Source organism: Belonocnema kinseyi, chromosome 3, assembly GCF_010883055.1.
Source record: "Belonocnema kinseyi isolate 2016_QV_RU_SX_M_011 chromosome 3, B_treatae_v1, whole genome shotgun sequence".
Taxonomy (NCBI): domain Eukaryota; kingdom Metazoa; phylum Arthropoda; class Insecta; order Hymenoptera; family Cynipidae; genus Belonocnema; species Belonocnema kinseyi.
The window spans coordinates 3,205,857-3,222,101 of NC_046659.1; the positions used below are offsets into that span (position 1 = coordinate 3,205,857).

A 16,245-nucleotide genomic window follows, 5' to 3' on the forward strand; every position below is an offset into this window, starting at 1 on the left:
GACGAATATTATACAAATAAAGTTGAAGCAATTTCAATTTTATGAAAGATTTGTTGTAATCTTCGAATGACCTTCTCAGCATGGAAACAAAAACACAAACACAAGACGACTCTCTCGGTTCCAGTTCTACCTCCCCCCCTCTCCCAACCCTCCCTTATTAACTAAAGTTTTTGGTGGGACTGACGCTAGAACTACAATCTCCACCATATGACGATTTGATACTTAACTTTGACATGATTTCGACTCAGAAAATAAACTTATTGCATAAAGGTGAAAGTTGGGCGTACAATCTAAACAATGAATAATACAATCTACAAAATAGCCTCGGAAAGGACTGGAACTTTTAATGACAAAAGACATGCACACGGAAAATCTAAAGGTCACGTTTCAGGCGACGAATGGAGATTGGGTGTTTGGAATGCTAGGGGAGTAAGTGATCTCAAGGTAAAAGAATTGGGTGAAGCCATGGACGTGAGGACACTAAATATTTTATGTGTGCCCGAAACAAAGAAAAAGGGATGCGAAACTAAAGACACAAAAAACGGCGTGTTTAAAGGCGAATTTGAAATATGGCCAGGAGTAGACTGTGAATCACATGGTAAACAAGGAGTAGGTCTGATTTTGAATGAAAGAGCAAAGCAGCATCTCGGAGACCATGGTTTCGTGTCTCCCAGACTGCCGTGGGCTAGAATGAAAGTAGGAATCAGAAGACTATTTATCATAGCATGTTACGCGCCGGTTGATAGTGATCCTAGAGAAGTAAAAGACGCCTTCTGGGACACTTTAAATGACACAATAAACATTTGCGAACATGGGGAAAGAATAATTGTACTAGGGGACATGAACGGTTGAGTGGGCGTCCAAAATTAGGATACAGAAAGAGTATTAGGTAATTTTGGGCATCCAAGAACAAACTATAATGGAGATAAATTAGTTGGTCTATGCTTAGAAATGGGTGTGTTTATTACAAATATTTGGTTTAGGCATAAAATGATCCACATGTACACCTGGTCTAAAGGAAATAGCCGCAGTATAATTGACTTTGTTGTTGCGGATGAAAGACTAAGGGAGTTAGTCAAAGATATAAGAGTCATGAGGGGTCCTGAATGCAATACTGACCATTATCTTCTGATCTCGAAAATTAACTTAGGTCGGAAATGGAGAAAAAATAGAACCAAGGAAACAAAGCAAACGCGAATCAAAATTGAGAACCTACAGAAACCGGATGTGCGAATAGATTTCCAAAATAAGATAATCGAAAACATAGTTAGGGCAACATGGGAGGACCGTATAAAAAGCAAAGATATAGAGGGCGCCTGGACAATGTTACGGGATATCCTTGTTAGATGTACGATCGAAGTGTGTGGTACCGCAGTTGTAGAAAGAATTTCTGGTGATGCGTGATGGAATGATGACATTCAGGCTGCCCAAAAAGCAAAAAGAGAAGCGTACAAGAGAACTTTAAACATCGCAGGTCTTAGCAATGAGGAAAGAAATAGACGTAGAAATGATTATAGACGCGAAAACAGGATACTTAAACGATTAGTTAAAGAAAGTAAAGATACAATTAGAGCAGAAGAAGAGATAAAAATACAAAACGACTTTGAAGGAAGCAGGAAACTACTTTATAAAAAAATGAAAGAAAACACTGAAGTTAGGGATATAATTAAGAACTTGAAAAACGGTAAGGCTGCCGGGATAGACGGTATTAACGCTGAAATGCTTAAACACGGTGGCGCGTGCATACCACATATATTGTGCGAATTGATAAATTTATGTTTCGAGATGGGAGACGTCCCAGACGATTGGAAAGAAGCGATTATCGTACCAATATACAAGAGACAGGGAGATAAAACCGAGTGCAATAATTACAGAGGGATTAGCTTATTAAGCACCGTAAGTAAAATATATTCAAAAATACTTATTCGTAGGGTAATGAAAATAACAGAAGCAAAGATTTGGGAAGTCCAAAGTTGGTTTATGCCAGGAAGGTCATGTACGGATCAAATATTTAGCTTAAGGCAAATAAAAGAAAAAAGTTTGAGAGTAGGAAAAAAAGTTTTTTGTGCATTTGTTGACCTAGAAAAAGATTTTGACAAGGTAGATAGAAGTAAACTTTGGGAAGTCCTGAAAGAGTATGGAGTCAATAGATGGATCTTACAAGCTATAAAGACAATATATACAGGTAGCAAAGCGAGTGTAACAGTGAATGGGAAAATGAGTGACTGTTTCGATATTATTCAAGGAGTTAGACAATGATGCGTTATGTCTTCATGGTTATTTAAATTATTTATGGACAAGTGTTTAAGAATGGCTCTCTTCGACGAAGAGGGTGTGGATCTCGAAACAATAAGGGTACGTGGGTTAGCGTTCGCAGATGATAAGGTTGTTATGGCAGAGTCAATCGAAGACCTACAAAGAATGTTGAATAAACGAGATGCAAGCATGAAGATCATTAGCCTCAAAATTAACACAAATAAAACAAAAACTATGGTGCTCGAAGGAAAGAGTGAGAAAACACTATGCAATATTTTATTAAATGATGAGAGAATTGAACAAGTTGATAAGTTTGTATACCTTGGTAGCTTATTTACTAGGGACGGGAAGATAGATGAGGAATTAGATAGACAAATAAATGAAGGTAAGAAGGTTATTGGTAGAGCAGGTCCCATTATCAGAAGTAAAAATATATCAAATAAAGCTAAAATGGCAATACATAATTCTATATTTGGACCGACTGTGCTATACGGTAGCGAGACATGGACTTATCAAGAAAAAGATAAGAGTAAAATTAACGCAATCGACAAGAGATTCATGCGCATAATATGCGGGAAAACCCTAATGGACAAAGTAAGTAACGAGATAATTCTAAAAGAATTTGGTGCAGAAGAGAGGCTAGTAGACACACGGGAAAGAAATCGGTTAAGATGGTTCGGAGATGTTGAGAGAATGCCAAATAAACGACTAACGAAACAAGTGTATCGAGGTAAAGTAAATGGCAGCGTGCCCAGAGGTAGACCGCGGAAAGAATGGTTAGAATGTGTGAATGAGACCCTAATTAGAAGAGACATAAGAAGTCACAGAAACACGAGAGCCTGCATAAAAAATGCATGGACATAAAAGAAGCTAGAGAAGTATGCCAGGACAGAAAAGTATGGCGGCAAATAGTTAATAAAAAGAGTGTCAGTAGAGTGAATGACGCCTGAAACAAAGACCTTGGCTACTAATGGACCCAAGTGGGGAACCTTACATACTGACTTCGTGAGGTTCTTCGCTTGGAGTGATTGCTAGAGAGATTGATCAGCAACCTGGGTCGGAGCAGTGTTGCGAAACGAACGTGTTATTTACTTAAATAGCACGAGAATTCTGGATCAATCTGAAAAATCTCTATCCCTTCCACACACTACTCCTTTCCCCTACCGAGTGAGTCACGCCTACCCCGAAAGGGAGATGGCTTAATGGAGTAATAATAATAATAATAAACTCAATGGGAAATTTCTAAAATGGAACCAAAAGGACAATAGCTTAATTTTATTGCGGGGAATCCTTAAATATATCAGATACGCCAGTCTTCGAAGATATAATCCCAGGCGAGAAAAAGCAAGCGAGGGGTAACGCGCGGGATGCAATGGTGAGGGTAACCTTAGCAGGTCATAGTGCGAGTCGGGCATTTGCCAAGCAAACTCTATCCGGGTAGAGGTGGAGTTGTTATATCTCACTACATAAGAGATGAAAATCTGTGAAATTTGAACCGTCGAGTCTACGTTATCTCCACTCAAGTTTTCTGAAGGGGCAATTTGAGTGAAGGTCCTACGCGACCAAATGACAAATTCACAGATTTGTAAACGACGAGTTTGCTCACCCGAGTGAGTCATCGACCCTTTTTAATAGCTTCCCAAATTCCCCGGTCTGGCTCCGATGGTTTGTCAACACGCGCATCGGGCATGTTGACATTCCAGAAGAAAACATCTTTCTCAAGCCAGGCACGTACGCCGTCGCCTCTCTCTCTCCCTCCCATGCGCGCTCTTTTCCCCTTTTCTATTGCTCTTTCTCTTCTTTCTCTCTCAGGCACATTGCATACCAAGTCGGGGATTTAGCGTCCTAAAATAAAGGTCAAGTTCGTTAGCCGGTCACTTTGGGTGAAAATGAAAAAAATGAGCGTATTTAAAAAATTTTTTAGATAACTTTTTTCAAAATTAACAAATTGTCTGTACGGACATTGATAGTATTCGATCAGACGAAAAAAGTATCCCAATGGCTTTTTTTATAAAACCAAAATTTACCAGAGTTGTAGAACTTACAAAATTTAAAAAAAACACACGAAAATCAACATTTTAAGCCAAATAACGCACGAAATGAAAACAAGTCAAGAGAAGAAAAATGTTTCTTTCTCAATGCCCTACAAGATTTAAAAAAAGAGTTTTTGGTTTCGTACCTAAAGGAGTGCTGCACATCGGGAAGAAAAATGACTTGTTTGGTTTAGAATAACATACAGCCCACAAATCTTCACCGATTTTGACCAAAAAAATTTACACAAAGGCTAATAAGATTTTCAAGAGAGTTATTCAGCCTGTTGTTTATATTATAAACAAATTTAATATACAAATGCAGTAATCAGACATTTTTCGACAGAAATATTCGTTTTTTTATGCCAATTTTTTTCAATAAGGAAACTTATGATAATTTCAACAAAATTCTTAATTTTTGATCAATTTTATGATTTTTTAAAACAAACAAATGCATTATTGGGGCATCTGCCGACGGAAAAATTCTTTTTTGTTTCGATGTCAGACTTGTAATTGAGATCTTCATAATAAATTCGGCAACCTTCATGATGAGTGACAAATTTTATGACTTTTAAAGACAAATTTAATAAAAAATTCATAATTCAGGCATCTGTGGACGGACAAATTCGTTTTTTTTTCAATTTCAGTGTTTTTAATTGGGGATTTCATGATGATTTCAGCGAAATTCATAATTGGTTGATCAGTTTTATATTTGTCTAAAACAAATTTAATAAACAAGTGCATTAATCGAGCATCTGTCAATGGAAAATTATTTTTTTTCGATATCCTAATTAAAACTGTTGACATAGAAAAAAATCGAATTTTTCTGTCGAGAAATGCCTGATTAATGCATTTGTTCCTGAAATTTGTTCAAAGAAATAATAAAATTTATCAACTTATTATGAATGTTGCTGAAATTCCCATCAAGTTCCCATATGAAAAACTGGCATTTAAAAAACCGAATTGTTCTTCCGACACATGCCCAAATAATGCATTTTTTTATTACATTTGTTTAAAAGATCATAAGATTAATAAACAAATTATGAATTTTGTGGCCAATATCATGAAGTTCCGAATTCTACAAAATGTACATAGAAAAAAACGAATTTTTCTGTCGAAAAATGCCTGATTACTGCATTTGTTCATAACATTTGTTTATAATATAAAGAATTATAATCTTAAGAGAATTTTTTTTAATATCATATCATTTCCATTCATATGCCTTGCAATATAAGGAGAGAAAATGTATAATTATGGAAAATCATAGAAAACACTTTTTCAACAAATAATTTGTTTCTAGAAAATTTTGTTGTTTAATATATAATATTGGAACATCTTTATCTAATATTAGTTTATGAAACTTAGGCGATTTTAACACTTTTCCTGTTATGGACGAGCACTGTGAACGTCAGATAGATAAAATGACCATTTTTTCGTCTTATTTGTTTATGTATCAAAAATTAGAAACCTAAATGAAAAATCAGGCTCGGCAACTATCTTAGAAGTCTAAACAGCTTTTTTCAAATTTTTGTTGTTTAAATCGCTCAATATTAATCGGCTGTACGTTATTTCGAACCAAAAATGTCATTTTTTTCCACTGTGGGCCGGGAATGTGAAAATCGGATCATATGAACTCCCATCCAACACAACGCTGCTGAAGGTTGCTTGAACTTCTGAGCATAAAACACTAACCTTTGACTTTTGTTGAAATTATTCCCCCCCCCCCCCCGCACTTAAACCCTCGTTAATGGAAGTTTTGTCGTTCACTGAGGTAGGGATTTAATTTAGAAGTTAAAAAAAGGTAAGGCTGATGTGTAGACCGTATGTGCCACGTTTAAATCGTAAAAGTAAAATTGGAAATGAGTAAATTCTGTTTTTAAAAAACATGCAGAAGTTGAGATACAAATTTGAGTGCAAAGCACGAGATACGTGATGAGAATGTATTCGTTAAAGCAAAAGGAGCTTCAACAAAAAACAAGTCACTATCGCCAAATTACTGTTGTCGACGTTTTGAGCTTTACTTTTAAAAAATCTGTACACTAGTGTAAGGAATATACAAAGACCGAGCGCGAAGCGCGAGAACCAACAGTCGAGCGATCTAGGCGCGCTTAAAGCTGCGAGCCGCGCGCGCTGCGCGCTTAGAAAATGTGCTCGCGCAGCGGGCGGATTTTTTAATATGTGGTCCTGCTAGCTTAAATTTAAGCTAGCAGGACTAAACATAGAAAAAAATGTCTTGGGCAATATTTTTCGCACAATAATTTAGGGCTCATTTAGGGCTTATTTAATGCCCTATTCCCAAATTTGATGTTACGCATTTGAAAAAACACCTGTGGCCCTGCCAGCTTAACGTTAAACTAGCAGGGCATGTCTTAAAAACAATGCGGAGCATCAAATTTGGCAATAGGGAATGAAATTAGCCATAAATGAGCCCTAAATTCCCTATGTGAAAATTTAAGAATTAAAAATTTAAGCAAATAATTGTTGTTCATGACTATCTTTATCTATATTAATACCTAATAGTTGCGTTTTTTTGATAATTTTTACCTTTCTGTCCTTTTTTCACTTAGTGAGGTAATAATTCATGAAAGTTAACAAAAAAAATGGTTTAAACAATTTAATATCATTTATAACCATCTTCTTTTAGATATAAGCTAGGCAGTTCTGATTTTTTCTAAAACCATTCATTTTACTTCGACGTCTTAGTAATTCAAAAAATTATAAATGAACATTAGAGAAAAATATATTTTAAATAATCTCTCTTTTTGTTGAAAATTTATTTTGCTGGGTTAAAACAGATATTCGAAATATGTTTCGAATTTTCTGTACGAATCATATTGAATACCACTTCCTTTAAGTAAGTTACTGAGAGACTGTGGTGAGGTATCAGAAAGGCAGCAATTGTCTAATTGCTTTTTGTGAAGAGAGATTTTGCGTTTCAAATCGATTCAATTAATATTAAGGATTCTGAATAAAATTTCCAAAAGCGTATTTTTTTCTTATGGAAAATACGTCTTAAACTTCAAATGTGGCTTGCGGCACTTCAAAATACAATTTTTTTATGGATTTATTTTTGTGTGAATTCGTACAAATTTCCGTCCGGTATTTAGAAAAATTTCAATATATTTTTATTTGGACCACCCTACACTGAAAGAAATAGTTTGAGGTTAATGGCAATCCGAGCTTGCTTGAGAATTTCTAACTGAATTAGAAAGAAATTATGCTGTCTCAGCCATACAATTTGAGATTTATTAAGTACTTATAAGAAAATCACCAAGCCTAATATGACAAGGTAAGTTTGTTTGACTGTACTGCTAGTTGCGAAAAGTGTATCATTAGATAACTGCGTTTTAGTGTTGCATTGGGCATCAGGTTGTTTGCTTGATTTAGCCATACCAATCGAAAATAAATTTCTGGGACACGAGAAATTGTTTTCTCTTGGCGAAAGCTTTTTTGTTTTTTTTTTTGTTTTTTTTTTTTTTATCTCAAGAATGTTAATGGAGAGGTTTTGGGAGGTAGTGAAGAAAGTATGAGGGAGTAACAGATTCCCAGGAGGGTGGAGAGAGAGTTTTATAGTCCTACTGTATAAGAAAGGAGATAGGGGTCGGCTTGGCATTAGCCGCCATCTTCAGACTTGTTTTATAGCAAATCAGGTTAGTGAAGAAGCTTTTGAATACGTAACTCCAAAATTTGTACAAGATTAAGATTTATTAAATATTCTATTAAACAATTTCTAAATAAATGATGTATTTAACATTTATTTGCCTTTCCTTTTTGTATCTTCAGAATAATATTCGAATTTTATGTATACAATAGGTCAGGATTTTTAGGTAATTTCGTTATTTTACTCCTGATTTCAATTTAAAATATTATAAAGCGTTTAAAATGATTCTTTTAAAAATTCAAAAAAGTTCAGGATCTTCATGTAATTTATAGGTTTAAGTATTAAAACAGATTTTGAGGAATTTCAAGGGATTCAAAGGGACTTATTTGATTAAACATTTTTTAACGTTTATAATTGAATTTCAAAAGATTTCATGATATTGAAAAGAGTTCAAGATATTTGAAAAGGATTTAAGACAGTTTAAGGAATTTTGAAGAATTTGTAAGGAATTTCAGTAGAATTTAAATGAGTTTTAAGATTTTAAAGTAACTTTAAAATATAAATAATGTTCTTAAATTCTTTAAAGTCTGTTAAATCTCTTGAAATCTTCGTAAATTTTTAGAAATCATTTAAAATCGATTAAATTTCTTAACATATAGATTGATTTCTCTCAAATCTTTTAAAATATCTGAAAATATTTTTGAATTTATTGAAAATCTTCTTTAATTACATAAAATATTCAATAATAATTTGTATTATTTCTAACATTATTATATTATGCATACATTATTATAAGCTTCGCAACATTTTTTATAGAATGGGTTAGAAAATTTTGCAGACGGTCCTGCACAGCTGTAGAATATATTTCAGATTTTTTTCTTTATACTCGAAGCTAGGTTAGCCGCGAGGCTTTAGGCGTTAGAAATGCGAAACATTTAGGGTTCGAACCCGCGACAAATATAAATTTTCATAGCGTGCGATTATAAATAGTGTAGTGATTGTGTAATACAAAATAATGGTGTACTTGAACATGTGAATAGATATTAATGTATAAAGTAATAATACAAAAGATTAATTTTTTTGGTGAAAATTTGGTTTCAAAACTTCTTCCATATAGACTGTATTTTAGATACAAGTTTAGATTTTATAGAACTATTTTACGTTTTTTGTATACCCTACCTTTCATTCGAGGTTACGTCACCCACGCCTTTAAATTTTATAGAACTTTGTAACATATTTCGTTTAATAGTTCTACGCAATGTAAAAAAAAGACGATTTATATTTTCTCCTTGTATCTTTAAAAAATAATTTTCAATGAAATTATGGTTTTATATTATTAATAATAAAGAAAGTACAAAAATCTAATTTTTAAATTAAATTTAACTCAACTGCAGTATGGAGGATGCATTCTTATTAGCATTTTATATCAGGCATACATAGCATTAGACTATCCGAACGGTATGCTTAGAAACCCCCAATGGGAGGTTCAGCTGGGAGCCATGCGTATGGTTGATTTACCCAAACCAAATTCTGTCTATCGCAGCCATCTTATGTTTCGAGATACCTATTAGAACATATCACTGAAGCAGTAATATTGCTTCAATAATTATGGTATGGGTAAAATACGCAAACCGTATCGCTGTAGCTGAGCGAGCAATACATTATAGTTGGAATAACCAGAATTATGCGTGTATCGTCGAATTATTTCTTTCAGTGTACTGAACAGTCCCTAAACAGTTGCACTGTTCGGTAATCCTGTATCGTACCGGATAACTAATTTCTTTAGATAAGGAAATGTGTGCAAGGTAGTAATAATATACATCATCTGATTGGTTTTCTTGACATTGAGACGTTTATATAATTCTAAACGTATTCAAACATTTTATGAAGTAACGTATGGTGATGTGCGTTACTTTGCATTACCGTTACCGTTGCTCTATTTTAAAATAACGCGTTACCGTTAACGTTACTAAAAAAAGTAAAATACGTGCGAGGCGAGCGAAGCGAGGAAGGCTAGGCTATACAAGCGAGCGGATTAGATATAAGGTGTGGATGGATGTTAATTTTTAAGAGGTATTTGTAAGAAAATTCTGTAAAAAATAGAAGTGAATGCAAGTCGATTTTTTAAGGCCAGCAGGCCGAAAAATAAACGTTTATCTATCTGCTCAAAAAAGTAACTTTTTTGGTAACGCGTTACTGTCAAAAACTGTTACCGTACTTATACGATTCTACGTAATGCGCTATTTACATATTTTAGTGTAGGTTACAACACAACAAATATGTACAACGACATGTCTATAATTTTGTATATGATATAATAATGTATTATACAATCATTATAATTTACTTTAAGACATAATTGGTAAATAATTCAACAATTAATTTTAAGGGCATGTGATACTTACAGTTTCCCCGATTTTTTCCACAAAAATGAAAATTTTTAAAAACTGAATTCCGAGATATTATAAAATATCATAACGGACGTCCCCGGACACTTTTTTGAGGGATAATAACAAAAAAAATTATTGTGCTTAATAAAAATTTTATGCATATGCATTATTTTGAGGTTACGCCGTTTTTCATCTCTGCCTTTTCGATAATCTGAAAATTATTTATGAAATAAACTTTTCTGATTGCCTGCCAACAAGGTTAGTTCCGGGAGGTTAGTTACTATGTTTATTCTTAAGACCTAAGTTTTCAGCCAAAAACATTATGTAGTTTGGAAGTAACGCTCGGGTGAATTGTAACACACATAACCTCGAAATATACATGCACGTTGTTAGCTATATCAAAAATTTTTTGATAGAAAAACACAAACAAAGTGTGTGGGGACGTCAGTTAGCATGTTCGCTATGATTTCCCAGATTTTGAAGGCAAAATATTTCTTACCGTAGGAAAAAAGCCGGGGGAATCTAACACTGAAAAAATCGATACTATTTCCTAAGCGCTATGCAAATTAATCACATTTTGCTAAATTATAACTTTTTGAATTAACCCACAAAGAAAGTGTGTGGGGAGGTCCGTTGGCATGTTCGCTATCATTTCCCAAATTCTTAAGACAAAATATTTATTATTCTAGAAAAAAAGCCGGGGGAACCTAAAACTGGTAAAATCGACACTTTTCTAAGTATCACATGCCCTTAAGGAATATTTCAAAATTATTCTCAACTCTTTAAGTATCACAATAAGTAGTTTCAGTAAATGTTCAACAAGAGCGAGTTTAAAGCAGCATCCTTTTATCACTTATACACTTGTCTTCTTCCGAGACCAAGTTTTCTATTCTAAGAAGAAATTATTTGATTGCATTTTTTATTCAAATTTACAATTCCCGGCAAAACAGGTGTCAGCATCATGCAGATGCGACTGTTACGTACAGTGCATTATCTCAATAGGATCGAGCCATAAGAAGGGCGCACACACAATTGCACAACGTACAACGCATGGCGCAAAAGGTTCTAGGCCAATCACAGGGCTCAATTTTAATCGCTGTGATTCTCACGCAGCATGGCGCAGAACGCGTCGAAAAGTTCGGAACTTTGAACTTTCGCGCAGTCTGCAGCCGTCTCATGTAATATACAGCCGCATCTAGCAGACGATTTTCAATTTTCTAATCTGAAATTTCGCGCGCTTCGCGTCGCTCGATTTGAAAGTGCCGCATCGTTTGTTTTGGAAGTGTTTTCTAGTTTTAAATGTGAAAGTTAAGAAACATAAGATAAAAAGTGGTCCGCTGGACTCCCTGTAAAGAATATTATTAAAGGTATGTTTGAGAGTTTATAAATATTCTCTTTTTAACATTACATACATGTAAATACTACAAGAAGTACCGCCTAGTATCAACAAAATTTAAAAAGCCTTAAAAAACATCACGTTCCTTATCATTTTCTTTTCTGTTTCAATGTTTCGTAGCTTCCTCTTTGTAGAGAAAAATTTCTTTTTACACAATGGCAAATCTGATCTAAAAACCTAAACGAAGGTTTTTGTCTTTGCTCCGAATATATTTACACAAATAAAAACTAAAGCATAAAAGTTCATGTAATTCTTATACAAAACAGTGATTTACTTTTATCATAAACGAAATACATAGAAATTTTAATTGTCTAAAAATCATTCAATTTTACATAAATAAAATTTCCATGTAATTCGTTTATGATTAAAGTAAATCATTGTTTTTTCTGAAGAATACATGAAAAGTTATTCCACAGTTTTTGTTGTGTAAAAAGATTTGAAGGAAAGACAAACATCACCGTTTAAGTTTAGGCTTCTTGAGAGAGCAAAATTTTGGAGGTTTAAAATTGAATGATTTTTACACAATTAAATTTTCTGTGTATTCCGTTTATGATAAAAGTAAATCATTGTTTTTTATGAAAATCACATGAACTAATTTTCTGTACAAATTATATTACGAGTAGGTGTAATAGTATAATCATTTGAAAAACATCTTAAATGCGTCAAACGACGTCAAATTAAAAGATTAGAATTTGAACCCAACATCGTCAAATAAACTTAAAACAATACGGCTTTATAATTAAAGACATACGAATAACTTATTTTATATCAAATCACTTACTTTTATAAATATTAGAATAATTGTCCACGAAAAACACAGCATTCACTTTGAGATTACAAAAAGATGGTCGATGCCACCTGACGCTAGCCCACTAAAGCTCCGTGCATAGGAAGTAGCTATGCAGGTCCAGGTGCGTTGAACCGTGTTCTCTTGTGCGTTCCACCTTGTGCTTATTCGCTGTGTAAAGGTGTGTGCGCCCCGCTATACATCTCTTAGCTGTCATCCTACAGTCAGATGGCTTCCTTCCATATAATTATTACATAGTGTGTTGACTGTAGATGTATATCTAATATTTTTATGTCAGATGTAAGCAAGGCGTTTAACATATTACAAATTTATTTATTCTTACTAGTGTTAAAAATACTTAAATAAGTATTGTTTTGTATTAAATATATCGATGGGTCCTAATGAGAAACACCAATCTCACACAGATCAATTGTAAATCCCCTAACTACACCGGACCTCTTTAAAAACAACGCATCTGTAGCGTGCAGATTCTAAACATCGTAACTTTACTGAGCCTGTTTAAAAACAACATAACTCAATTTTTACGATTTCCCACAAATTAGATAACTATATTAAGGTGAATCAGATGTACAATTCGGCATTAAATACAAGGCTGCACAACATTTTTTTTTACTGAAAAACAGTAAAATTCAAAAGAAGTAAGAGGTTTTTGACTCATATGGTCCCGATGAAAAATTAGTAACTCGAGTCTCCCCTGGAATTTTCAAACGAACAGCGGTGACATTTGGTATACTGGCAACCGGCGTGTATCACACGGTAGGGGTAGGGGTATCAATGATAGACTATATAGTCATAAATATGCAATGGTGTGAGGGATGAAGAGTCACAGTAGAAGGGAGCGTTGAACCAGACCATCAGCTATTGCGGCAGTTGATAAGGGGGGAGAGTGGACGAGGGAGGTGAAAGGGTGTGTACAGAAGAAGATATTGAGGAAGAAGAAGAAATGAATTGTAAGGCACTGATAAGGTAGGGAATGTAAAAAGATGAAAAGAAGGTGAAAAGGAAGTACAAAAAATGGGAAATGGGAATTGAGAAAAGGAACGAGTACGTAGAAATGAGAACGAACTTTAGATTGATGTGTAAGAATCAAGAACAGGAAAGGAGAAAGATCTGGAGGAGAATTTGTGAAGTTTTAAGACAGAGGGGGACGTGTGCAAGCTATTGAATAGATTTAGGAGGTGTAGACTGGGGATAAGCGATAAAGTGGTGATAGCGAGAAGTAAAAGAGTGATGAGTAGAGTGAGTCTTTTAATGAATCGTTTCAGGGTTCAGATTCACGAAAAAGAGATGATGGAAATAGAAGAGCGAGGGAGGCCGAGATAGAGGGTTTGAGTGACGAAGAGATAGAGACGCAGATAAGGAAGTTAAAAAGGTCGAAGGCAGTAGAGCTTGACGAGATGGAGATCCAAGCATGATTGTTTAGTACAGAAGATGATATGGAGAGGTTTTGGGAGGTAGTGAAGAAAGTATGAGGGAGTAACAGATTCCCAGGAGGGTGGAGAGAGAGTTTTATAGTCCTACTGTATAAGAAAGGAGATAGGGATCGGCAGGAAAATTACAGAAGGATCACGCTAATGAATACGGCGTATAAAGTATACGCGATGGTGTTGGTCAAGAGGCTACGGAAGGATGTATAGGGGAAAGGAACATTAATGGAGACGCAGGCGGGCTTTAGGGTGGATAAGAGCAGTTTCGACAACATCTAAGTTCTGCAGCATGTGGTGAATAGAGAATAAGCGAAGAAGGGGTCAAGAGTGTTCGTGTTTTTGTGGATCTTGAATTCGCATTTCCTCTGGTGGATAGGGGGAGATTGTGGGAGGCGATGGAGGAGAGCGGAGTGGAGAGAGGGTAAGGTAGGTATACGAGGGGAAGAAAGATAGGATAAGATGAGAGAGGGGATTTCGGAGGATTTCTAAATAAATTGAGGGTTCAGGTGAGGGAGTCCGCTTAGCCCAACGCTTTTTTCGATTTTAATAGCGGATATGAAAAGTAGTCTAGAGGTTGGAGTAGTAGGAGGAGTTAGGGTAGAAGAGATAAGAGCATGGTCATTCGCACATGCAATTTATATAGTGCTGCTAGCAAAGAACAAGGAGGCTTATAGGAGATGATAAAGAGGTTGCGAAGATGCCTTGATAATAGTAGGTTAGAGCTGAATGCGGAAAAGTCAAAGGTTATGGTGTTATGGCATATGTAAAATGAACACTGGGTTTAGCAAGGAATAAGCCTAATTACATTGTCAGTAGCGCGACAAAGAGAACAAGTTTAAGGATTATAACAGTAAGTCTAGTGTGTAAATATGAGGAGAAATTTTTGGGAAAGGAGGAAGTAAGCTGCTTAAGGAGTGCTGATGGGGGAAGGAGAACAGGAAAGAAGATAGGAAGATGGAAGTTGAAAAGCAAAGGTATTTTAGAACGAATGGATTGTAGATGGATGAGATGACAAGAATGCGTAAAGAAGGAAGGTATATGAGATAATTAAGAAGAATGGCATGGAGAGAGAGAAGGCAGAAGAGGAGGAGAAAATAAAAGAGTCAAGGTTTAACGGGAACTATGGGTGAATTACGCCAAGGGAGAGAGCTTAGTATTTAAGATTTTAATAGGTTATGGCTTATTAGGGAGAAGAGGATGTGTGAATTGAGCGGGAAGGGAGATTCGAAAGTGGAGCACTGTTTGGAGTAGTTCGAGAAGGTGAAAAGGGATTAGATAAGTATAGAAGTATTGTTGCACAAAAGTAGGGGAGAAAAAGGCAGTAACATGAGGTAGGCAATGCGAGGCAAAACAGAAAGTAGGAATTTTCGTGCGAGGCGAGGCGTAGCAAGAAAGGCAAGGTTATAAGAGCGAACGGTCTTAGAGATAAGGTGTGGATAAATCTTAGTTTTTAAAAGTGAGTTTTAAGAAATTTGTGTAAAATTGTGATAGTAAGCAAGTCAATTTTGTAAGGCCAGGAGGCCGAAAAAAAGTATTTATTTATTCGGACGCTGAAATTATAACAACAAAATTTGGCGAATCATCAAAAAGTCCCCCCCCCCCCGTGATCCGAGATTTCCACACGTCGAAAAATGTTGGCCGCCAGCCCTGCCCTCAGACCACAGCGTATTCCTACGTCGCATCGCATCATTGATGCTATTTTTTTGTTCGCTCTGACCACGCCGCGTAAGCTGTCATTTAGTCAAAATGGCGGCCTTACTATCATGTAATTAATCATAAATTATAAATTGAGAAAATATCAACTCATGAAAATACAATGATATTGAATTGAGTGGAAGCTAATATTAATTTTTTTTGTTCATATGGTCTAAAATCAATAATGTTTCATATTTGGAAATATGTTATATTTTCTATAAAATTTTTTGTTATATAAGAAATGTTGTTCTATGTTCTGCAGATAAATGATAGAGAAGAAAAAATGTTTATCCTGAAAAGGCTCCGCGTCGTGGAGCAAAATCTCGTTTAAAATGGAAGTCAAAAATTCAAAAAGATAGAAACCTATGGATAGAAAAAGATAGTGATAGTCAATCCTTCCCAAATACAGAATTTGCATCCCACACCCTGCCGATGAAAAAGTACTGAAAACCAACTGGCGAATGGCACTGGGCCGCCAATGCGCTTTTCAGTGGCTGTTTATGCCTGTTTTCAGCACGTAAAACGCACTGAAAAGTGACGGTACGGTCATATAATTCCTATTGTATTCGTCACGTACCAGTCGAACAGAGTTATTTACAGTACCTGGCTGCAACCAAACCGTCTACTGTTTTAGAATTTTCT

The 16,245-nt window shown here is 35.1% G+C and overlaps 1 protein-coding gene across 9 annotated transcripts in view; it reads right to left on the reverse strand.

The window, feature by feature from the left end:
• The window catches only part of LOC117170201 (plasma membrane calcium-transporting ATPase 3), a 1,035,667-nt gene that overhangs the window by 233,556 nt on the left and 785,866 nt on the right, over window positions 1–16,245 (reverse strand). Inside the window, exon 14 of one of the 9 annotated variants that reach the window (XM_033356811.1) lies at window positions 12,453–12,740. The exons of the other annotated variants lie outside the window; for them this stretch is intronic. Within the exon in view, the coding sequence (XP_033212702.1) occupies window positions 12,711–12,740 (30 nt within the window). The 3' untranslated portion in view covers window positions 12,453–12,710. Of the gene's footprint in view, window positions 1–12,452; window positions 12,741–16,245 lie in introns of those variants that run through there. 9 annotated transcript variants of the gene reach the window in all.